General features: G+C 46.2%; 1 protein-coding gene and 1 non-coding gene across 51 annotated transcripts in view; both read right to left on the bottom strand.

Moving 5' to 3' along the window:
* Nucleotides 1–21,002: 21,002 nt before the first annotated feature.
* Nucleotides 21,003–25,586, bottom strand: part of PUM1 (pumilio RNA binding family member 1) — a 133,693-nt gene continuing 129,109 nt past the window's right edge. For 41 of the 50 annotated variants that reach the window (XM_063666735.1, XM_054465557.2, XM_063666823.1 and 38 more), the window contains one exon: nucleotides 21,003–22,851. In XM_063666735.1, the coding sequence (XP_063522805.1) occupies nucleotides 22,720–22,851 (132 nt within the window). In that variant the 3' untranslated portion in view covers nucleotides 21,003–22,719. The other 9 variants (XM_063666693.1, XM_063666701.1, XM_063666730.1 and 6 more) reach the window with 1 other exon arrangement.
* On the bottom strand, nucleotides 25,173–25,258 carry LOC129023645 (small nucleolar RNA SNORD103/SNORD85). Its single transcript, XR_008496868.1, has one exon. It is a non-coding gene; the product is annotated as a small nucleolar RNA SNORD103/SNORD85 (small nucleolar RNA).

The raw sequence follows: 25,586 nt of genomic DNA, 5'->3' as shown, positions 1-25,586 counted from the left end.
CTCCCCGGGAGGGAGGGAGAGCCCAGTCCCTAAAGGGTATGAAAGGCAAGCTCACCACCCTTTGACAGGGATCCTGGACGGGGAAGACAGGGAGACTTTCGAACTAGGAATTCTGAGATCCCAGCCTCTGAAAATTCAATTCTCAAATCTTTTGGAATTCTCAAATCTTTTCGCATGACATCAATGCTCGATCCAAATTTGACTGGCACCTTGGGGAGATGGGCAGGGAGGCTGATGGGGTGCAATAGGTGGGAAGCTGGTTTCTGTTGAGGTAGCACAGCTTGGAATTGAAGAGCTCTGGCTATGGGTCGGCCAAGTACCTGGGTTCAAATCCCATTTCTGCCAGTTATGAGCTGTGTTGTGTTGGACGTGTGACTTAACCTCTCTGAGCCTCAATTTCCCAACTGTAATATAGAGATAATGACCACGTGGAGTTCATTCATTCATTCATTTAGCAAGTATAAATTGGGTGCCTACTGTGTGCCAGGCCAGGTGCCAGGTTGTGAGGATTACATGAGCTCTTCCCTGACATTGTAATGGAGTTCAACGAAGGTGGCTAGGATGAAGCTTATAAAGGAAGGGACTCAGATGTAGGGATAACATCATATTTCAGAGGGGCTGAGCAGATCTCAGGAACAGACCAATCCTGAGGCGCTCCCAAAGGGCCGGCAGGGTTAGGGTGGGGATTATGAGGAGCCAGATGTCAGCTGGCCACAGACAGCAGTGGCAATTCTAAGAGGCAGTAAGTACCGTCTTGAGAGGTATTCAAGGCTCGGAGAACTATCTAGCAGGGAGACCATTAGGATGGTTTCCATGAGTAAGGTGGGCCGTGAGCATGGCCCATCTTCAGAGGTTCCTGCCAGCTCTGAGACTTCTGGAAGCAGCAACTCCACTTCCCTGACATCCTGGGGAAGAGGTGGGGGCGGGGCAGTGGAGACTCTTTGGTCTGGACAGGACAGGAGCGCCACCTGCTGCTCTTCAAAGACATGGTCGCAGCTAGAACTAAGACAGGTCTGGGCCCCTGAAGGTCCTTCTCATCTCGCTCCCCCGCTCCCCGTCCCAGGTCTCCCTGGGGTTCACAGATGCACACATTTGCCTGCCCTCAAGCACATGGGTCATCTGCACAGTCACCCTTGCCCAGGCCTCCTTGTGCATTGGAGCCACATCCCCACATACTCAGGGTCTCCTTTCATATCACCATAACCTCACCCACAGGCACCAGCTGCTGTTGCCTCCTGGCACAATACTCACAGCCCCCTCCGGACTTTAGAATACACACTGCCTCCTCTGGGAAGTCTTCCTGATGTCCTCTGGGTGATTAGGCCTGGTCCTGTCCTGCCGGCATCCTGATCACACTCATCCTGCACTCCCCACCCTGCTTTCAGTCCCTACTGTCTGTCTTGCTCAAAAGTGGGAGCATTCAGTATCCCAAATGAACAGTAGCTATAGAAGGGCCCAAGTGGAGCTGATTATGGGCCAGGCACTGCTCTATCAAATGCACACTCACATTAGCCCCATTTCCAGATGAAAAACCAATGCACAGAGAAGATAGGAGATATGCCGAGGCACCACGACTGGCAGTGAGAGCTGAGATCCTGACCCAGGCCAACAGTTAAACTGCAATGCCAGGCCCAGTGGTGTATTGGGAGGCATTTGATGAATGAATTAGAGTCACCGAGGGGATTCACACAGTCACACACCAACATGCAGACATACTCATGCAGTCTGGCCCCTGGGGAACCCCACAAGGCACGCCTAGTGGCCGCATCTCAACCATTCCACCTCACCCCTACCCCAGTCAGAGCCTTCTCTGCCCTTGACAGGGCCTCCTAGCTCTAACCAAGCAGCAGAGGTGTGGGGATGCCTCAGCCGCATCTCTGAACTCCACTCAGGTGAGCCTGAGATGCCTTATTCAGAGTGGCACGCCCAGGCCTGACACAGAGTGGGTGCTCAGTAGCTGTCACCTGACTCTACCTGTCCCCCAGGGGATTGGCTAAGCCAACCAGCTCTCTGGACCTCAACAGTCCCATGGCATCCTAAAAGCCAAGATTGATGGAGGCCTTACTACCTGCCAGGCACTGTTCTGAGCACTTGCCAAACACACCCTCATCTACTCCTCCCCACAGGCCTGTAATTTGGGCACGACAAGCTAACTCGCCTCCCAGGGCTGCCACTATGAGGACCAAATGAGTGGCCAGCCCTGGAGTCTGGCGCACAGTGAGCCCCATCCAGGTGCTTGCTCTCTACTTCGTCCCATTTTACAGCTGGGGAATCTGGGGCTCGCAGGAGTTCAGTAATTTATCCCAGGTCACCCAGCCAGGAAGTGGGCAGCCAGGATTTGAACCAGGCATGTGATGACAGAGCCCTGGCTTTTCACCCTGTGCTGAGCTGTCCCTCGTGGGCAGAGGAGACTTTATGATCCTTACCAGACCTCCCAAACACAAGTGCTGTCTCAGCTCAAGGCAATCACAGGGCTTGCAAAACAAGTCCCTGCCTCCCCTCCCCACCCCCATCTCCATCCTGCTCCCTCCCCACCCCAACCATCTCCCATCACAACTTCCGGTCTTGCCCAAGAGTCAGGATGGAGGCCACAGCCCAGGCTTGCTTCTGAGAAAGTCCAAGTGGCAGCAGTCTTGGAGGTCAGTGACCCCCAAAACTGAGGAACTAAAACAGGGCTCTGACAAGAGGGCTCCAGATCAGGAGGACCCCAAAGTCCTCCTAGGGAAACCTGGAGAGACTCAGAGGCCATCTGGTGCCCCAGTGAGTGGAAATCTCACTGGGGAAGGATCTGCAAGGCCTGTGGCGGGGCCACGGTGACTGGTGAGAAGGCTTGGCCTCCCCCAAACAGAGGTCCTCCATCGTGGGGAGCCTCCTGCCCGCCCAAGGGACCTGGCCCATGTGAGGGTCTCACAGAGCCATGCTCCTGCCCTTAGTACAGAGCCAGGCTCGGCCAGCCTTCCCTGACATCCCTGAATGCTGGGAAAGTCCTTGTAGGGTGAGAGGGTAGGTGACACCCCAGGACACACGGCTGCTAGACGCAGGTTAGGATTTGAACTCAGGCCTCTTCTAGGTCTGTGAGCTGAGGGTTTACAAACTGTGGATCCCAAAGCGTTCCTGAGGGCTGATGGATCCCCAGGTCCCTCAGGACTGGTGTGTGAGGAGGGAGAGTAATCAGATTTTGTTTGAGCTCAGTGGTCTGTAGGTCACAGAGCAAGGCCTGGGCTGGCCTTGTAGGAGGGAAGAGGCTGTGTAGACTCAGCAGGGCCTGTGGCTGAAGAAGCCCCAGATTGGCAGTCAGGGAGGGGAGCTGCTTGAGGGGAGAGGAGAGCTCTGGGACCCCAAGCTGGGTAGGGATGGAAACAAGGTGGGTCCCACCTCTGTGGTGTCTGAAGTTTATACAGTTTGAAGGGATCTCGAGTACACAGTTAGGAAGAAGGCTTTGGAAAGCGGCTGTGCAAATGAAGGGCTCTGAAGCATCAGCTTCATTTTATGACAAATGTGCCTCTGAATGGCCGCCCGCCACCCCGCCGGATACCATCGCCTGAATCCAGCAAAGTCAGAAGTGGACTGGGCTAGGTGTTGGCTCACGCCTGTAATCGTAGCACGTTGGGAGGCTGAGGAGGGCAGATCACTTGAGCTCAGAAGTTCAAGACCGGCCTAGGCAACATGGCAAAACCCCATCTCTAAAAAAAAACATGAGCCGGTTGTGGTAGTGGGCACCTGTGGTCTCAGCTACTCAGGAGGCTGAGGCAGGAGGACCACTTGAACCTGGGAGGCAGAGGTTGCAGTGAGCTGAGATCATGCCACTGCACTCCACCCTGGGCAACAGAACAAGATCTTGTCCCACAAAAACAAAGGAAAAAACAGAGGGAGCCTGGGCAGGGAGTAGCTACCTCCTCTCTGAGGAAATCTAGGAAGGCTTCTTGGTGGCGGTGGCGACATCTCCACTGGGCCATTGCAGGCATGCCTTGGAGAATTGGGTGCTTTGAAGTGGTCCTACAGGAGCTGAGCCCTGCCTGGGAGGAGAGCCTCTAAGGCCCTGAGCTCCAGCTTGAGGCTTCATCCTGACATCGTGTGTGGACAAGGCTGAGAACATTCTGGAGGCTTGTTCCCTGTGATCTAGAATGGACAGAGCAGGCAGGGCCTACTTAAACTGCCCATTTCACAGAAGAGAAAACTGAGGCCTTAAAAGGGAATGTGACTGACCCCAAGGTCACATAATAAGCCTGTGGCAGAGCTGGGACTAGAACCCAGGTGGCTTCACTCCTTGTCCTGGGGCCTTTCTCTCTTCCACTCCCTTCTCCTGGACCAGCTGCTCTGTTTTGACAGAGCTCTTAGGATATGCCCCCTCCCCAACCAAGGTCTTCATTCAAACCCACAGGCCGTCCCACTCTGTCCATTGAAGGTCACAGGACTAGGAAATGACCGTTGGCAGAGCCCAGGCCCAGGAGCTGTGCTCACATATCTGCCCTCTTCTCTGTGCAGGGGTGGGGAAGCTGGGTGAGGAGAGAGGAGGGGAGGAGAGAGAAAGGGGAGGATGGGAGGAGGGCACTGCCCCAGAAGCCATTCCAGGAACACACCCCCGTGCCTGGGAATAAACTGCTCATTTGGAATCATTTTCCTGGAACCAAAAATATGCCTCCCTAAAAATATATTTTCTTTCTCACCTCATTCTGAGGCTAGAACAGCTCAGCTGCCTCTAGGAGGTGGGCGGGGGAGAGTGACCGGGGCCTGTAGGGGGAGATCCCCTTTTCCCCAGGGCTGTGGATACTGACCACTGGGTCCCCCTCTCTGAGCACAGCTGTCATTGGGATATGCAGTACATCATGTTTGTGTGTGTGTTTGGTTTTTTAGATTTTCAAGACTGTTGGACCCACATTCAAACTTCAACCTAGAGTTATCAAGCCCCAGCGAGGGCTGGGCACAGATCTGGACACTGAGGGAGGTCCCACCAAGGGTGGGAGGCAGGCAACAGGCAAGCAACTGCACAGGGGACACCCTAGTGCTGCCCTCGCCTCCTGTGTGCCCCTGAGCAGGTGCTTCTCCCACCCTGGGCCTCAGTCTCCTCGTCTGTAAAGGGATCAGATGCGGGTAGCCACCCTGAATTCTCTGCGGGCAGTCCTGCCGCTGACCATGGCGGAGGGGAAGAGCAGCTGCCCTGGCAGCACTGGCTCCAAAGAGAGGCCTGGGGCACTCGGGGCCCAAATTCTGGGTCTGCCACTCCCAGGCCAGTGGCCAGGGCCAGTTTTCTCCCATGCAAGTTAGGGTCAGTAATGGCTCACAAGGCTGGAGGGAGGTAAGCAAAGCAACGCAGAACAGCACCCAGCACAGGGCAAGGCCCACAGTCACATGCAACAGACCACTGTGTTTTTGTTGTTGTTGTTTTTAGAGACAGGGTCTCACTCTGTTGTCCAGGCTGAAGTGCAGTGGCACAATCACAGCTCACTGCAGACTCTATCTCCTGGGATCAAGAGATCCTCCTGCCTCAGCCTCTGGAGTAGCTGGAACTATAGTGGGCCACCGCGCCCAACCCTGGGCCGCTATTTTTGTTTTGTTTTGTTTTTTTGAGACAGAGTCTCGTTCTGTCGCCCAGGCTGGAGTGCAGTGGCGCGATCTCGGCGCACTGCAAGCTCCGCCTCCTGGGTTCACGCCATTCTCCTACCTCAGCCCCCTGAGTAGCTGGGACTACAGGTGCCCACCGCCACGCCTGGCTAATTTTTTTGTATTTTTAGTAGAGACGGGGTTTCACCGTGTGTTAGCCAGGATGAACACACGATCTCCTGACCTCGTGATCCACCCACCTCGGCCTCCCAACGTGCTGGGATTACAGGCGTGAGCCACCACGCCCAGCCCCTAGGCCACTATTTTTAAGTCATTCTTTTTCTGGTTCACCCCAGGCCTGAGGTGGGAGGGCGAGGATACCCCACCCATCCCCCACGGGAACTGAGAGATTCTGAGATTCCACCGGGAGGGGGCAGGTGGCTGCCAGGACCCTGGAACAGGTTGGCTTCGGCCCCTGGAGTTGTTGGTCCAGCCCTGCCCAAGGACATGTTCCCATGCTGGTATCTGGGAGCACCAGGAAGTGTAATCCAATTACACACTTTAAGTTACTTTTAAAAGTATGATTAAATTATTATTATGTTAATTTTAATTTTTATTTATTTATTTATTTATTTATTTATTTATTTATTTATTTTGAAACGGAGTCTTGCTCTGTTGCCCAGGCTGGAGTGCAGTGGCGTGATCTCTACTCACTGCAAGCTCCACCTCCCGGGTTCACACCATTCTCCTGCCTCACCCTCCTGAGTAGCTGGGACTACAGGTGCCCACCACCACACCTGGCTAATTTTTTTTTCTTTGTATTTTTAGTAGAGATGGAGTTTCACCGTGTTAGCCAGGCTGGTCTCAATCTCCTGACCTGGTGATCCACCCATCTTGGCCTCCCAAAGTGCTGGGATTACAGGCGTGAGCCACCGCGCCCGGCCGATTAAATTATTGTTGACTAGGCCAGGTACAGTGCCTCACGTCTGTAATCCCAGCACTTTGGGAGGCCGAGGTGGGCGGATCACTTGAGCCTAGGAGTTCAAGACCAGCCTGTCCAACACGGTGAAACTCCGTCTCTACTAAAAATACAAAAAGTAGCCGGAGGTAGTTGTGTATCCCTGTAGTCCCAGCTATGCGGGGGGCTGAGGCAGGAGAATAGCTTGAACCTGGGAGGCAGAGGTTGCAGTGAGCCAAGATTGTGCCACTGTACTCTAGCCTGGGCAACAGAGTGAGACTCCATCTCAAAAAAAAAAAAAAAAAAAAGATCCGGGTGTGGTGGCTCATGCCTGTAATCCTAGCACTTTGGGAGGCTGAGGTGGGTGGATCACAAGGTCAGGAGTTCAAGACCAGCCTGGCCAAAATGGTAAAACCCCGTCTTTACTAAAAATACAAAAATTAGCCAGGCATGGTGGCAGGTGCCTGTAATCCCAGCTACTCGGGAGGCTGAGGCAGAGAATTGCTTGAACCCAGGAGGCAGAGGTTGTAGTGAGCCGAGATCGGGCCACTGCTCTCCAGCCTGGGTGACAGAGTGAGACTGTGTCTCCAAAAAAAAAAAGATTATTATTGACTACAGTCACCCTTTTGTACTATCAAATACTAGATCTTATCATCCTTTCTTTTTTGTTGCACCCATTAACTGTCATCCCCACCTCCTCTCCTCTACCCCCTCACTAGCCTTCCCAGCATCTGGTAACCATCCTTCTGTTCTCTATCTTCCTGAGTTTAATTGTCTTGATTGTTAGATCCCACAGATAAGTTTAAAGTGCTTCTTTGAGTGAAAAGCAATTCATGAACTGGGAAACAACAAACCAGAAGAGGTTTAATGTTTCAGTGACAAATCGTCAGAGACAAGTATTTAAGGGATAAACACAGAAGTAAAATAAATTATTTGATTGGTTGCAATTATATAGTTGTTTATTTGGTCTATGCCATTAGAAAGTCCCCAGTTATATAAAAATTAGTGGACTACTTCTGAGTGGTTGAGCTGAAGTTCTGTTTTTCTTTAATAGAGGCATTTACAAGAAATAGCTCAAGTTTTGCTTATGTTTGCAAATCAAGCAAGGTTGAGGTCATGTATGAGGCCTAACTGGTTTTGTCTGCTCTGGGATTCTTCAGACCTGGTCTCCATTTTAATTTAACAAGTTAAAGTGTTATAGGGTCGGGCACAGTGGCTCACGCCTGTAATCCCAGCACTTCAGGAGGCTGAGGCAGGTGGATCACCTGATGTCAGGAGTTCAAGACCAGCCTGGTCAACATGATGAAACCTTGTCTCTACTAAAAATACAAAAATTAGCCGGGTGTGGCAGCGCGTGCCTGTAATCTCATCTACTCAGGAATCTGAGGGAGGAGAATCGCTTTAACGTGGGAGGCAGGGGTTACAGTGAGCTGAGATCACACCATTGCACTCCAGCCTGGGCAACAGAGGAGACTCCATCTTCTTTTTTTTTTTTTTGAGACAGAGTCTCACTCTGTCACCCAGGCTAGAGTACAGTGGTGTGATCTCGGCTCACCACAACCTCCGCCTCCCAGGTTCAAGCAATTCTCCTGCCTCAGCCTCCCAAGTAGCTGGGATTACAGGCACCCACTACTGCGCCAGGCTAATTTTTGTATTTTTAGAAAAGATGAGGTTTCACCATCTTGGCCAGGCTGGTCTCGAACTCCTGACTTCATGATCCCAAAGGCCTCGGCCTCCCAAAGTGCTGAGATTACAGGTGTGAGCCAACATGCCCAGCCTCAGGAGACTCCATCTTGAAAAATAAATAAAGTATTACAGGACTATGGTTCCTGTGCCCACTGCACAGTAACAGACCCCATTACATGGAGACAGCAGGGTTTGCAGAAGCAGAAAGAATTTACTGATCGCAGGGCACCAAGCGAGGCGATCCTCAAATCCATCCCTCCAAGGAGTTCTGGGCTGGGATTTCTAAGGGGATTGTTGAGGGTGAGGGGCTAGAAAATTTGGGTCATTGATGGTTTTGAGTAAGGGGGATGAAATCATCAGGACATGGAAACTATTTTTTGGTGAGTCAGTTCTTCAAACCAGTCAGGCCCTTCAAACCAGCTGAGTCAGCAGTTTTCCTCAGTATGCAGGACCTGAAGGAACAGCTCAAAGAGAGAACTTAAGGCTTCCTAATGCTCAAGTTGTTATCTGTAGAGCAGCTAAGGGGAACTATCATCCTGTAACAGGGTCTCGTGATTCTAGATCAACAGGCTGCAAAAAGCAGCTGTGAGGAGGCAGGTCAGAGAGTGAGCTGACCTCAAAATAAAGGCTGAACGTGCTACAAGCTCAGTTTATTTTCATTTTTCCCCCTCTCTTCTTAGCTGATTAATTTTATAAAGTTTACAGGGGCAGTTTCAAAGGCAAGCTGAGAGTGTGACCAGAGTGTGGCATTATTCTCAGTTACCACTATTAGCCCAGTCACTGGAACACAGCCATGTAGATGCTATCATCAACAGCTGCGTTAGGACGTGTGGTCTTGTGGTCATTGGTATCCAAAATTGCATAACCACTACAGGCCCAAGTGGTGGGCTTGCTGAGTTCTCCAGGTTGTTAAATCCTGCTGGCAATTATTCGATATGCAAGTGGCTGTGGGAAAGCATTTATTTATATACTTATTTTTTAGAGACAGGGTCTCGCTTAGTCACCCAGGCTGGAGTGCAGTGGCACCATCATAGTTCACTGCAGCCTCGAATTCCTGGGCTCAATGATCCTCCCACCTCAGCCTCCTGAGTAGCTGGGACTACAGGCACACGCCACTGCACTGGGCTAATTAAAATAAAAAGTTTTTTAGAGACAAGGTCTTACTTTGTTGCCCAGGCTGGTTGAGAACTCCTGGCTTCAAGCAATCCTCCTGCCTTAGTCTCCCAAAGTGCTGGGGTTATGGGGTGAAACGGTGTCATTTAAAACCCTTGAGAGGATACAATGCACAAAGGGGGTGAGTATAATAACTATAAGGAAAATAATAGCCAAGGACTGAAAAATGCCCTGGAACAAAGATTCCCAGGAGCCAAGATTTCACCAGCTAAAACATATCAATGAAGGAGGTAGCACCTATCTGCTAAGACTTGTATTCGTTTCTTAAGAGCCTTTATTAGCCAGGTGTGGTGGCTCACACCTGTGGTCTCAGCTACTCAGGAGGCTGAGGCAGGAGGATGGCTTGAGCTCAGGAGGTCCTGGCTGCAGTGTGCCATGATAGCACCACTGCATGCATTCCAGCCAGGGTGACAGGGTAAGATCCTGTCTCAAGAAAAAGAGCTTTAAATTTGGGGCAACAATTTCTTATTAACATAAAAGCAATTTTTTTTTTTTTGAGACAGAGTCTCACTCTGTTGCCCAGGCTGGAGTGCAGTGGCGTGATCTCGGCTCGCTGCAACCTCCACCTCCCAGGTTCAAGTGATTCTCCTGCCTCGGTCTCCCAAGTAGCTGGGATTACAGACGTGCACCACCACGCCCGGCTAATTTTTGTGATATTTTAGTAGAGACGGGGTTTCACCGTGTTGGCCAGGCTGGTCTCAAACTCCTGACCTCAGGTGATCTGCCCGCCTCAGTCTCCCAAAGTACTGGGATTACAGGCGTGAGCCACCGTCCCCGCCCTGGCCGAAATATTTCTTAATCAATAAAAGCACAAGCTCCTCCTTATTAAGCTGTGAAGGTATCAAGAACTATGTTGGAGTACTATTGAGGCAAATTGTTCATTTCAGATTGTATCCCTTGAAGGGAATTCAAGGTTTTGTTCTAGGAAAACAAAAGAAAAACAAAGGTTAACATCTGGAGCAAATTATGATGTTAGTTTTTGAGTCTGAAGGGCAGCTAGCTGAGATGTCTAGATGTGAGTGGGAAGCATCTTTAGATGACGGAATGAAGATGGCGTTGAATGCCTCTGGCTATGGCATCAGGCAGTATGCCAGTAAACTCTCCACATGACCCATATAGTAGCAGGCATGAAAGTTGTCCGTACATGATCTGTTGTACTGATATTTCTAAAAATTAAAGTCATTGAGTTTCAGCTTATAGGGCTTAGGAAAGGAACAGTTTTAGTTTTTAGTGAAACTGGAAAGTTTCAGAATTTAATTCAGTTTACAGATAGATAACAAAACCTCAAAGAAAATGAACAGAACTAGAATTTGATAATGGGTGCACTATAGTGTTTAACTGAAATAACAATCTTTTTTTATCGTCACTCCTGTTTTTACCAAAAATAATCATAGTTCTTTTTTTCAAAATAAGTCTAATTCCATTAAATTTGACCTGATTGTTTACAGAAATGTAACATAATAATTTCATGTATATTTTTAAATATGATACTTTAATCAGAGCTCTGTTCATATCCAAGGGGCTTTGGTGACTTTGTATCAATCAACCTTAGTTTTCAAAAACTGTCTGATAATGAGAAATCTCAGAACAGGTATTTTAAAACTTCTTGAAGAAGCCAAACTAGGAACTTGCCCAATTATGTTCTGTTATGAGAACCAATTTTTATTGAACCTATGCTAATGCTCATATTGCAAATAAAAATATTTAATAAGAGTTTCCAAATTCTGGAGTAATCAGGTAGGGAGAGAAAGATAAATGTTTCATTTTTGTTTACAAAGATATATATATATATATATATATATATATATATATTTTTTTTTTTTTTGACACGGAATCTCACTGTTGCCCAGGCTGGAGTGCAGTGGCACGATCTCAGCTCACTGTAAGCTCCGCCTCCCGGGTTCAGGCCATTCTCCTGCCTCAGCCTCCCGAATAGCTGGGACTACAGGCACCCGCCACCACACACAGCTAATTTTTTTTTTTTTTTTTTTTTTGTATTTTTAGTAGAGACGGGGTTTCACTGTGTTAGCTAGGATGGTCTCGATTTCCTGATGTCATGATCCACCCACCTTGGCCCCCAAAGCGCTGGGATTACAGGTGTGAGCCACCGCACCCGGCCTACAAAGATATATTTTATCAAATTGCTATTAATTGTAGACAGTTAAGGGAAGAGAAAAAAGTCTCCTTAAATTTAGAAAATAAAACATTTCTTAGAACCAGCAATGCTTCAAAGAATAACTCATAAAAAATTAAAATTATTTTCATCAGTAATTTAGTCTCATATAATTAATTTTTGTTTTCCTTGATATTGGATTAGCAGTTTTATGAACCCATCAGTTTCCCATTACAGTTTTGGAAATTTTTACACAGTTCCATAGTATGATCTTATCAGAAAGCTGTATTGTCAGCCTTTTCTAATGAATCTCTTGTGCTTTTGTATCATAGTGGCATTCAAATGCTTTCAGGAAGGAAATTTGGTTGTTTTGTGGCATATAGCATCTTAAGATAATAATTAGATTTATGACTGATAACAATATACCAGGATATATCAGATTTCTAGGATTTCTATACATTTCCTGGGATACTCATATCAATAACACACATAACTTAAAGAAGAATTAGTATCACTTATTATTTGACAACATCTTCCATGCAATTAACATATCAAATAAGCCTAATTAGTTTAACACTTCTCATTTACAAGGAGAGAAAATAAATTATTTTGAAATATTCCAGGGACACTTCTGGAAACTCCCAAAGTTAATGTGAGGTGGAAAACACTTAATTTAGAATTAATTTTGAGAAGCTGTCAAAAATGTCAAAATGTTTAAAACACTTGATTAAAAAGGATCATAAGTCACTGTGAAACAATACCAAAGTAATAAAAGATTTTAAAGGCAAATAGAGAAAGTTACATAGTTAAAGCTTGGCTTTTTTTTAAATACCGAAGACTAATTTTTCTCAAATAATCAAAGACCTACTAAAAAACAACACAATTTGGACTGCAGGGAAGACAATAAAAACAACAACATCAGGCTGGGTGCAGTGGCTCATGCCTGTAATCCCAGCACTTTGGGAGGCCAAGGTGGGCAGATCACTTGAGGCCAGGAGTTTGAGACTAGCCTGGCCAACATGGTGAAACCCCATCTCTGTGTGTGGTGTGTGCATGCCTGTAATTCCAGCTACTTGGGAGGCTTAGGCAGGAGAATCACTTGAACCCAGGATGCAGAGGTTGCAGTGAGCCAAGCCTGAGTGACAGAGCAAGACTCTGTCTCAAAAAAAAAAAAAAAAAATTATCTCAATACAACACAATCTTTGTTTTCTTGGGCAATTATTTAAAAGGTAAAGAAAAAAACATTCATAATCAAGAGCAAATCAACACTCCAAGAACATGTTGTCCTTTTAACAGAGAGAAAACAGAATTCTAATGACCTCAGCACATTATTGAGCTGTTATATATAAAACCTATCTCACCTTAGTAGTTTGACCACACAAAAAGTTTCTCTTTCACACACCTTCCACAATTTTCTGTATCCGTTCAATTTTTGTCTCAGTCTTTTTCTCCTTTTTTATTCTGGAACAATCAGTCATCTTGCTTTAGGACAAAATTATTCTTTTTGTCTTTAATGAAAATATATACCTTGTATACTTTTCCTATTAAATACACCTACTTTATTTGTACACTTTCATATACAGCTGTTTTTCTTTTACCTTATTATTTCTAGTAATTTGAATTGCATATGTTAATTAAAATTCTTAGACCTTAGTAATCTTAATTTTACCTTCTTTTTTTGGAGACTAGGTCTCACTTGGTCACCCAGGTTGGAGTGTGCAGTAGGACAACCACAGCTCACCACAGCCTTGACCTCCCAGGCTCAAGCAATCCTCCTCCTTCAGCCTCCTGAGTAGCTGGGACCACAAGAATGTACCACCACATCCAGCTGATGAAAAAAAATTTTTTTTTTGTAGAGATAAATTTTCCCTATGTTGCCCAGGCTGGTCTCAAACTCCTGGGCTCAAGCAGTCCTCCCACTTCAGCCTCCTGAGGAGCTGAGACTACAGGCACACACCACGGCACTGGGCTAATTTGTTATTTATTTTATTTATTTTTATTATTATTATTATTTTCTCTTTTTTTTGAGACGGAGTCTTGCTCTGTCACCCAGGCTGGAGTGCAGTGGTGCCATCTCAGCTCACTGCAAGCTCCGCCTCCCAGGTTCACGCCATTCTCCTGCCTCATCCTCTCGAGTAGCTGGGACTACAGGCGCCCGCCACCACGCCCAGCTAATTTTTTGTATTTTTAGTAGAGACGGGGTTTCACTGTAGCCAGGATAACCTTGATCACCTGAGCTCATGATCTGTCCACCTTGGTCTCCCAAAGTGCTGGGATTACAGGCATGAGACACCGGGCCCGACCTGCACTGGGCTAATTTAAAAAAAAAATTTTTTTGTAGAGATGGGGACTTGCTTTCTTGCCCAAATTGGCCTTGAACTCCTGGCTTCAAGTGATCCTCCTGCCTTAGCCTCTTAAATTGCTGGGATTACAGACACAAGCCCCTGCACTCAGCCATTAATTTTTCATGAAAATTAGGAAATACATGATTTCATAGTTTTTTGTTTTTGTTTTTGTGTTTTTCAACAGAGTCTCTCTCTGTCGCCCAGGTTGGAGTGCAGTGGCACCATCTCAGCTCACTGCAACCTCCACCTCCCAGGTTCAAGCGATTCTTCAGCCTCAGCGTCTCGAGTAGCTGGGACTATAGGCACGGGGTACACACCTGGCTAATTTTTGTATTTTTAGTAGAGACGGGGTTTCCCTATGTTAGCCAGGCTGGTCTCAAACTCCTGGCTTCAGATGATCTGCCCACCTCAGCCTCCCAAAGTACTGGGATTACAGGCGTGAGCCACCGCACCTGGCCAGTTTTTAAATAGCATATGTTTTCTTTTTCTTTTCTTTTTTTTTTTTTTTTGAGACGTAGTTTCGCTCTTGTTGCCCAGGCTGGAGTAGTGCAATGGTGCGATCTCGGCTCATCGCAACCTCCGCCTCCCAGGTTCAAGTGATTCTCCTGCCTCAGCTTCCCCAGTAGCTGGGATTACAGGCATGCACCACCACCCTGGCTAATTTTGTATTTTTAGTAGAGATGGGGTTCCACCATGTTAGTCAGGCTGGTCTTGAACTCCCAACCTCAGGTGATCCCCCTGCCTCAGCCTCCCAAAGTGCTGGGATTACAGGCGTGAGCCACCGTGCCCGGCAACAGCATGTGTTTTCTTGGAGCATGTGCTGTGCCTACCAGTGAACCCAACTCTCTCTAGTCTTTAATAAGAAGCCAAAAATACATAAGCTTAAATTTATGTTCAGGAATTAATGTTTTAGTAGTCTATTTTATTTGGATATAATGTAGGTGTTTAATAAATATCTATCATTTAATTTAACTTAATATAATTTTATTTATTTATTTATTTATTTATTTGAGACACAGTCTTACTCTCTCATCCAGGCTGGAGTGCAGTGGCGAGATCTCAACTCACTGCAACCTCCACCTCCCGGGTTCAAGCGATTCTCCTGCCTCAGCCTCCCGAGTAGCTGGGATTACAGGTGCCTGCCACCACGCCCGGCTAATTTTTGTATTTTTTGGTAGAGATGGGGTTTCACCATGTTGGCCAGGCTGGTCTCGAACTACTGACCTCAGGTGATCCGCCCACCTCAGCCTCCCAAAATTCTGGGATTACAGCGCACCGCGCCTGGCCTACTTAATATAATTTTAAAGTTTCAAGTTTTCACAAAGATTTTGGAAACTTTTCAAGCAGACATCTTGTAACATTTAAAAACCTACTTGTCACCTCAGGTTACTTATCTTGTTAACAAATTTTGTAACAGAGATAATATGAGTTTAACTAGTAAAGCTAAGTAGAATATGAATATCCATTAAGAATATCAATTTTTACTAAATCACCAACATTCTTTTTTTTTTTTTTTTTTTTTTTTTTTTTGAGACAGGATCTCCCTCTGTTGCCCAGCCTTGAGTGCAGTAGGTGGGTTTACAGCTCACTGCAGTCTCGACCTCCCGGGCTCCAGCCATCCTCCCACCTCAGCCTCCCAAGTGCTAGAACTACAGGCTTGCACCACCATGCCTAGCTAATTTTTGTATTTTTGTACAGACAAAGTTTCCCTATGTTGCCCAGGCTGGCCTTGAACTCCTGGGCTCAAGTGATCCTCCCACCTCAGCCTCCCAAAGTGCTGGGATTACAGGTGTGAACCACCATACCTAGCTTAATATTCTTATTAAAGATTATTCAAGTCATGTAAAACTTAAAAAGCATTTGAATTAGTTGCTTTCTTTTCTGAGAAAATAATTTATGTGAGCACTTATTTTTCTGTAGGTCAATTAAGTATTAAGAGCTCTTTTAATATTTTCTTTTAGTAGGGAAAAAGATAATTATAAATTATTTCTGGCCAGGTGTGGTGGCTCACACCTGTAATCCTAGCACTTTGGGAGGTTGAAGTTGTCAGATCACCTGAGGTCAGGAGTTTGAGACCAGCCTGTCCAACCTGGTGAAACCCCGTCTCTACTAAAAATACAAAAATTAGCCAGGTGTGGTGGTGCATGCCTGTAATCCCAGCACTTGGGGAGGCTGAGTTAGGAGAATTGCTGGAACCCAGGAGGCAGAAGGCTGCAGTGAGTTGAGATCTCATCACTGCACTCCAGCACTGGGCGACAGAGAGGTACTCCACCTCAAAAACAAAAAACAAACAAACAAAAAACAAAACAAAACAAACAAAAAACACAGAGAAACCCTGTCTCTACTAGGAATAAAAAAATTATCCAGGCGTGGTGGCACATGTCTGTAATCCCAGCTACTCAGGAGGCTGAGGCACGAGAATTGCTTGAGCCTGGAAGGTGGAGGTTGCAGTAAGCCAAGATTTGTACCACTGCATTCAGCCTGGGTGACAGAGTAAGACTCTTATATGTGTGTGTATATATATACACACACACACACACACACATATACATATATATGTATATACATATACACACACATATATACATATATATGTATATACATATACACACACATATATACATATATATGTGTATATATATACACACATATATACATACACATATATACATATATATGTATATGTATTATTTCTAATAATACCATCTGGAGATAGAACAGTATTACATTTAAATAACATAGACATACATAGGCCAGGTGCATTGGCTCATGCCTGTAATCCCAGAAATTTGGGAGGCTGAGGCAGGTGGGTCATTTGAGGTCAGGAGTTTGAGACCAGCCTGGCCAACATAGAAACCCTGTTTCTACTAAAAATACAAAAATTAGCCGGGCATGGTGGCACATTACCTGTAATCCCAGCTACTCAGGAGGCTGAAGCAGGAGAATCGCTTGAACCCAGGAGGCAGGTGGAGGTTGCAGTGAGCTGAGATCGTGCCACTGCACTCCAGCCTGGGCAGCAGAGAGAGACTCAGTCTCAAAAAATTAATTAATTAATTAATTAATTAATTACAAAACGAATAACATAGACATACATAAACATACAGACAGACACAAACAGAGATTCACGGCTTCTGTTCTGAAATTTGAGCCACGCGTCGGTCACAATAATATAAAACTCCCTAACTGGATCCAAATTGTGTTCTTGACATTAAAGTTACCTGTTCAGATGGCCAAAGGCTTTCATTAATGTTTTTGGAAAAGACATTCAGGATTCTTTCATTTGCCACTTTTCTAAAAACTTCTTTGTTTTTTTTTTTTTTTATTCTGATGAGTCATTCTTTGAAGTTTGCATTTTAAAGATTTAAACATTTCTAAGGCAGAAAGCCTGTTAGGTTTTCACCAAAAAGGAGTCTTGGAGCATATTTACTTAGTATTGGGAGTCAATCTTGTTGAGACTGTGGATTGAGTTTTAGGTAAGTGACAGGGGAGAAATCCAATTTTTTTCCAATTAGTCTCAGGCGGTTGCTTTTATAATAGCCAAGTTGTGTGCAAGACCAAGATTTGCATTTAGTTGTTGCAGATACTCCTGGCTCATTTGAAGATATCTTAAAGGAAGAGAGTGTCCAGAATATTCAAGTATTCAGATGGAAAAAGACAAGAGATCAAACAGCCTTGCAGATTCAAAATAATTTTTTTTTCTTTTTTTGAGACGGAGTCTTGCTCTGTCACCCAGGCTGGAGTGCAGTGGTGCGATCTCGGCTCACTGCAGCCTCCACCTCCCGGGTTCAAGCAATTCTTGTGCCTCAGCCTCCTGAGTAGCTGGGATTACAGGCGCCTACCACCACGCCCAGCTAATTTTTGTATTTTTTTTAGTAGAGATGAGGTTTCACCATGTTGGCCAGGCTGGATTTGAACGCCTGACCTCAGGTGATCCGCCCGCTTCGGCTTTTGAAAGTGCTGGGATTACAGGCATGAGCCACCACGCCAGCCTCAAAATAATTTTTATGAGTGTGCTGTAAAGATCTCTTTAGAGAGGCTTTTCTTTTTAAAGTCATTCTGTCTTTGGGAAGCTTCTGTGTACCATCAAAAAATGCATCTCATTGTTTCTTAAGTACTCAGGATCATCTTTTTTTAATGTACCCATAGATGAATAATTTCATCTAGAGTAAAACTTCCATATTGTGGCCACTATAATTGTAAGTTATATTCCTGAGGCGCATCCATTTCACTAGAATGGCACAGGTTCTGAATCTTCAGTTTCTAAACATAAAATTAGCTGGAGCTCCAGACAGAGAAGTTTCAGACTCCCCAGGTTCTGATGAACCCACAATGCCCTGTCCTTCTAAATATGTGCTTACTTGAGGCCTCCAACTGGACCCTGTTCATTTCCTGTCAAACACCCACTTCAACCTCCAGATCCCAATCTGGATTCCAGTCTGGAAGTCAGTATACTAGACTGGACCTAGTCCAGCTCCTGTCAAACACCCAGTTTCACCCTAGTGAAAATTGCAAGGGCCCCAACATAGCAGGGAAAAATTGGAGGTAATAATAACTCCTATTTATGGCTTATTGTGTGCCCAGCCGTGTGTGTGCCAAGGGCTTCCAATATACCCTGTGAAATAAAGCTATTATTAACCCCATTTTACAGGTGAGGAAAGAGATGAAGGCAGATGACTTACAAAGGTCACATGGGGCCAGGCGGAGCTGGGATTTGAAGCTCAGTCATTAAAATAGACTCGGAGGTGTGAGTTGTTTGAAAGATTGGTGCAAAAGCCAGGCTGTGGCCCCAGAAAGAGGCACCAGGGTTGCATTAACAGAGGCAGGGGGCTGCTACCCTGTCTTCGTGTGTGATCTCACACTAGCCCTGTGAGAGTGACAGGCCTGGTCTACCACTCCAGGTGATGGCTGGAGAAACCACGGTCCAGAGAAGTCAGTGATTTGCCAGAGATTACATAGTCAAAGGCAAAGCTGAGGTCCGTGAGCCAGGTCAGTGACCATACCCTTTCACCCCACACCCACCATACCCTGACACCCTGTGTGTGTTAGGGCCTAGTGCTATGCACTGCAGATGCTGGAGGAAGCAGGAGGAGAGGGAGTGAAGAAGGGAGAAAGCTTAGTTTCAGGGCAGATGCCAGACCTCTGGTCTCTGGGAGGGATTCCTAACTACACTCCTGAGCCCTTCAATCCAGGGGAAAGCCATCCCAACCCAGACCTTGAACCCTTAGGCCTCCATAATACTTGCTTTAGGTGACAGCACCCTCGTGTGGCTACAGATGGTAACTACATAAAGTTACAGATTTGCTCCCTCAAAAGGATGCCTCACTCCCCAGGGCCTCACCCTTCTGCAATCCCTCTGAGCCTCAAAAAGAGAAGACAGCCATTCATGGGAATAATGGCGGGTGGCAAGGGCAGGATGACATGGACAGAGCACTGGGCTGGGAGTCAGGAACCCTCAGATAAAATCCTCACTTGGTTACTGACTGCGGGGCTTAGGTCTCAAACTCCTCATCTGTATAAAGGGCTGAAACATCTCCCCTCCCTGACTCCCTAAAGCTTTCTACAAGGACCAGTGGTATCTCAAATACAAAGTACTCTGTAAACTGTAAAGCACTGTGAGAGGGTAAGGGTTATTACACAAACTGAGGAATTCACGTTGGAGGGACTCTGGAAGAGACCAAGAATGCCGGTACCCAGGGTGTGATGACAGCCCGGGCCATAGAATCCTTGGGACGGACTTGGTAGCAGAGTAATGGTGGTCAGAAGAGGGGGTGGCCCAGAGCCCAGGCCGCTCCATGAAACTCAATCCTGCAAATGGAGGGGTCTGCCTCCATGCCTCACATGATGAACTAAGGGGAAAGCTTTATTGATCAGAGTTGGTCTATCAAAAGACTTGCATCAGATCCTAGGACCTGTTTCCACACATCTGTGAGATAGGGATAGCTGCATTCTTCGCAGGGCTGTTGGTTCCCAGAACAGTTGTTGAGAATATGTAAAAACCATCTCATGGGTGACTTGACGCAGAGTCGGTTCACAACAAATGACATTATTATGTAAACTAATGAACAAAGATAGTTTTGTTCATCAAAAACTGGGCAGGAAAACTGGTATCATTTATTACACCAGTATGCTGGACACTGAATTTAATTGCCACAATTTCCCATGACACGACAAGAGAGCCACTTTACATAGATCTGTTACCTTTGGTCCACTTCCAGCAAGGAATTTGGTGAAAGATGAGGTGAACTAACTTGCCCAAGTGCACACGGAGTGGCGAGACCCACATGTGACCCCAGGTCAATCTGACTGGAATCATGGTATCAGAGCAGCATGGACTGCAGTTCCCAATGCCTGCAGCATGCCACCTCTGCAAGCGCCATGATTGCTACTGCAGTGGGGAATGCTGGGAAAGGGCCCCAACGACAGCTGCTGAGGCAAAATCACGTGCTGGACTGGAAACCTGCATCCCCTCAGCTTTCTTTTCTTCTCCCCCTATTCCCAGGGCCTGTTAGTGATTAGCCCTTCCCCTCGAGGGGCCCATGTGAAGTTTCTTCAACCATCCTGAGGCTCCACTTCCAGACACCAGCTGGTGTGGGCTCCCACCTGGCCTCTCTGGCTGGACCCAGCCTGTAACTGCCAACACTTACCAAACCTGCCCCTGGAGCAAAGTCTGTGAAGAAGGGCAGATGGCATCCTCAGGCCTGGGCCTGGGCCACAGGCACAATGGTAAGCTCCAGCCTCCTGTGTTACAAGCTAGAAGAGGCTCCCCAGTCTAAAGACATGAGCATGCTTGGACATTGGACCGCTTGGCAGGCCTCAGTAGTGGGCACAGGTTGGCAGGGTGCAACTGGAGCAGCCCAAACAGAGGAAACGAGGAGGAGAGGCCCAGACAGACGGTGCTATAACCCAGACAGCTCATCTGAGGGGCCCAAGGAGAATATTCTGATGTGCAGAGTGAGTTGGAAATCTGGATTTGTATGTGCAGTATCTTGATTCTGAATGGACTGGGCAGGCTGAACCAAACATCTTTGGTTTAAATTGGGCTCAAAGAGCCATCAGTTTGACACCCCTCCCCGCACCCTCACAAAACAACAAAACAAGCAGTAAGAAGCATGAGCAGGAAAGGGCTGTCCTGGGGAACTACAATGGGGGTGGGGCGGGGGAGAAAGTTTAAAATAAAGCACAAACCCAGATTCCAAAGTTCTGTATTTTTCAAAATAAAGATCACACATTGTTTAGAGACAATCTACACAAGAGTTACAAAAAATAGTTGCCCAGGCATAAGCATACACAGGTTTGTTAATTATACACATATGGTTACAAGTGTGCTTGCAAAAAAGTTCATTGGAAATATACACAAGGCTCTGGAAATGTACACCGTGTAGTGTTACAATTCTATATTCAAACAAGGAAAATTGACAGTATGTTACATTCACTTACAAGTAGACAAAATGCAAAATACAGTTCATCTTCTGTACAAAAGGGAAGGGCGATTCACACTTTACAAGGTGAGAGGGGCTCTGATTGTAAGGAAAGCTCGGGCAGGGCTAGACTTTTGCACGTCCTTTTGACTGTCACAAAATCAAAACATTACTTTTTTAGGATTAAAAAAACACTAGTGAGAACTCAATCTTGAATAACATTTAGAAAGAATCTCGCTATACTTGAGACTAGATGACAAATAAAACCAAGCTACTTTTTTCTTTTTAAACATTAACTAGGCTGTATAAAGAACATTTATTTCTTCAAAAGAAAAAAATTTACTTCTGGTTGAAATTACAATTTACAATATACAACACTATATGCTACGACCATAAAAGGTGAGAATATACACTGAATGCACAGGGCTGGCTAATTCTCTTTTCTTACCAAAAAACGTGTTTATGTTGATTCAAACTTCTCCACATTTACATTACAGGTATACAAATGTACAATTGTACAATCAAAAGTATGTTCGACTACTAGGGTACATTATAGATACAGATTAGACATCAAAACAAGAAAATACTACAAATTTGTATATATGCAAAGTCTACACCAAGTATACACTATATATTTATAGAAGCAAGACCAAAAGCAGAGTTGGATTTTTTTTTTCTCATGCTAAATAATCAGATTTTACCTTTCAATGTTAATAGAAAAAAATCCAGTAGGCAGTAAACAATCACACCCGCCCAGCCTCAAAAGACGTTCTGGGTGCTCGCATCTCCTCCTCACGAACAGCCTTCTTCAGCATAATATAGTCTCCAAAAAAGGCATTTTTTAGAATTTCATAAACTTAATGTCACAAACTGAAGCTTTAGCAACTCTGAAACCTTTTTCATTATATATATATATATATATATATATATGTATATATATTTTTTATAAACAGTGTTAAATGCCAGTTTGGGGTCATTTAACTACAATTCAAACTTCTCAGGTTTTTTTGTTTTTGTTTGTTTTTTACTAAAATGAGGAGGTGGGGAAGAGCTATTTGCAAAACTTGCCGGTTCAGGCAAATGAGCTAAAAACCTTTTCTTTTTTTTCTTTTTTTTTTAAAAGCTTTTTTTTTTGTTAAACCAACCACCCTGAAAGTTTCCACATGTGAAATATAGATACAACAGTGAACAAAATATGTGGCCTCCCATGTACATTGGTTACCTATGTACAAGTATCCTATACACCAGTAAAACAGCAGGGCAATTAGTCAATTAAAAAAAATAGTACATGTTATGTGTAATAAAATTAAATTTACAAAGGCTTTTCCACTCGTGGATTTGATTCCTTTTTTGGAGGAGGGAGTAATCCTGGAGCAACCACTTGCCCGTCTCAGACTCTACACTAGAACATTTCTGGTTGCTGGTTGGATTTGCCAGTGGGCCAGTGAGGTCAGCGGGAATGAGGGAACAGCGGGTGACACTGCCTCAGATGATACCATTAGGGGGGCCACAGATGGGCCCTAAGTCAACGCCGTTCTTCATGTAGTACTTCTCCAGCTTGGCCAGAATGTGCTTGCCATAGGTGTACTTACGAAGAGTTGCAATGTGGGGCCGGATCTGGGGAGGAAAGACAGTCTGTTACATGGCCTGAGACGAGACTTGGGGGCAGGCTTCCCGGACATCCATTTGCATGTCATGCATCTCACACACACACACACACACACGCACGCACACCCCACAGCAATACCTTTCACTGGTTCAGCCCAGTCCCCTGACTTCTAGAACTATGGCAACCCATGAGATGAGGAGAGGAGCTCCTACCCTGAGTGGTGCCACAGGGCCTGAGGACCCTGGAGGCTGGGTGGCCATGGGCCACTCCCAGGACAGCACATGGAGAAAGTGCATCCTAGCTGGGAAAACACACTGCCCACCACCCGCCAGCTGCAGTGCTTCCCTGCAAGCATGCACACAGGCCCCTCTGGCCCCATGCACGGCATCCAGACTCTCCTGAGCAGTGGGGGTTATTTCTGGGCACCAGAATCCTGAGCTCACTACTTGACCCTGTCTCTCCAGGTCACAGTGGATACAGAAAGCTAATCAATGACAAGAAGAGAAATGACGAACATCATGAGCTGGTGTGATTATCCCCATCTTACTGACGGAAAACATGAAGGCAGAGTGGTTAAGTCACTCAGCCAAGGCTGAATGGCTAACAAAGGACAGCACAGATAGCTGAGCCCAAACTGTGTGGCTCCTCCACAAATCAGGTTTCTCCCCACTGTGCTCTCAAGGCACGCCCGCCACACCAGCCTCATCCCTCATGCTCTCCGACCTATGCTCTGAGTCACTTCTCCAAGCATTCCTTTCTGTTCTTCCTTCCCTGAGCTGATCCATTTCAAGAAGTCCTACATTGCAGAAAACTTGAGAGGTGCTTCTTCTCTGGAAGCCCCTTTTTTCTGTGAGCTCAGGGAGCATTCTACATACCTCAGCTGTGTCTGCAATCTTTTGCTTAATTATCAATCTTTCCATATAAACAGTAAAGGACCACAGTTTATTCATCAGATTCCCCATCCAAACCTGCACCTGTATACATAAACACACTGGATAAATGTACCGCAGTAGACAGAGGCTCTCCAGGTTGAGAGTTCCATGAGAGCACCAATTTTTGTCTGTTTAGCTGTGTCCTCAAAGCAAGGAAGGGTTAATCTGGTCTAGAAATCACCGTGCATGCTTCCCAGGACACAGAGCTGCATCGGGTGTCACATTCCCACTTCGGAGCCTACAGGGGAAACTGGCTGGGGGCAAACAGTCCTTGGTTCCAGTTTTACCTCCCTTAAACTCACCTGTAAAACGGCATATGCAATAATGCTACACTTTCCTTTCAGTTGTAGTACTATGTTACTAATGTTTCTGTCATGAGAATTTGAGGTTCAAGATCCCCTTGCTTTTGGTAGCTTTCCTTTTAGAAAATAACCGAAATCCAATCCATTCCTCCGTCCCTGGAACTGGCTGCTGACAAGTCCAGGCACTTCACCTTTGTACTTCCCCAAAACAAAACAAAACAAAAAACCCCTAACAAGCCACACACACACAACATGCTGAACTCCATTTTTTATTGGATTTAACAAGAGGTGAAACGTTAATTACCTGCTTCTCTCCTTGTGTCCCTTTTGCTGAAAAGGATACCACTTAGTAATGGAAGAGCTGAAAAACTAAGAGGGCTTCTCGGGACTCTCCCCATCAACTCCCTCAGCCAACCAACTGCTAAACCCTACCAATTCTAGCGCCCTATTCTGTCCACTTCTCTTCAATCCCAAACCATCACCATTTGGTGCCTTGACAGCCTCCCATGTGGTCTCATCACTGCCTCCCTCCTCTAAACTACAAAGGCCACATGGCAGCCAGGACAATTATTTGAAAAACAAGTGTGATTTTGTCACCACACTCCTCCCCCACTGAACTTGTTTTACTTCTTCAGATACAACACGGTCTGGTCTCTGGCTTCCAAGTCTTCACGCACCATGTTCCCTCTTCTGGAAAGGGTCATCACTCTATGAAGTATCACTCCGTTAGAAAGCCTCCTCTGTACCCACACGTTATAGAAGACACCCTGCCCATTCCTGGACAACCCTTTCCCCTGTACTTCTCCAGCGTCCCAGTAACTATCTGTGCACAGCACTATCCCGTTTACCAATACAACCCTGCCGAGAATAGGACCTGCTGTACAACAGGTGTTTAGCACTGAATGAATGAATGAATGAATGAATGAACATGTCTTAAGCTTCTACTTACCTCCAACACTCCCTCTGCCTTCACCAACATCCTGAAAACCTACAACTTTAAGAACTTGGGACTCCCCCAGCCTTCAACTGCCACTGCCAACATCAGTGCAGTGGTTTGGATTGGTTTAGCTTGACTCAGGGGTGGCGGGTGTCTTGTCTGGCTCAGAACTTGAGTCCATTAACAAAGATTCTCATTACTGAACTTTGTTCTCAGTGAGGGCAAGTGGGTCATCATTGCCAGACAATGGCCAACCAACCCCTCAATTGAGAAGGGCTCAGTGAGTTCAGAGCCCAAAAGCTGCAGGCTCAGATGAGAAGCACCAGAGGCTGGAGGCACTGCCTAGCACAGACACAACTGTAGCACACCCTGCCTGTGGGTCTGTTTTGCCTCCTGGGCCCTGTGGTGTCTGCAGTGCTCACTGGACCCACGCCGTGACTTGTCGAGAAGCTGTGGGTCTGTTCAGGTGACTTCTCTTTCAGTTCCCCACTCACAGCACCTAAGTATTCTCATTTCTGTTCCTTCTTCCCTGTCTAACTCTTCTTTAGCCTTGCCTTCTCCTGCAAAGCCGG

This window comes from Pongo pygmaeus, chromosome 1 (genome assembly GCF_028885625.2).
Source record: "Pongo pygmaeus isolate AG05252 chromosome 1, NHGRI_mPonPyg2-v2.0_pri, whole genome shotgun sequence".
NCBI classification, from domain to species: domain Eukaryota; kingdom Metazoa; phylum Chordata; class Mammalia; order Primates; family Hominidae; genus Pongo; species Pongo pygmaeus.
The sequence above is the reverse complement of the archived record's forward strand: the minus strand, read 5'-3'. Positions and strand labels throughout refer to the sequence as shown.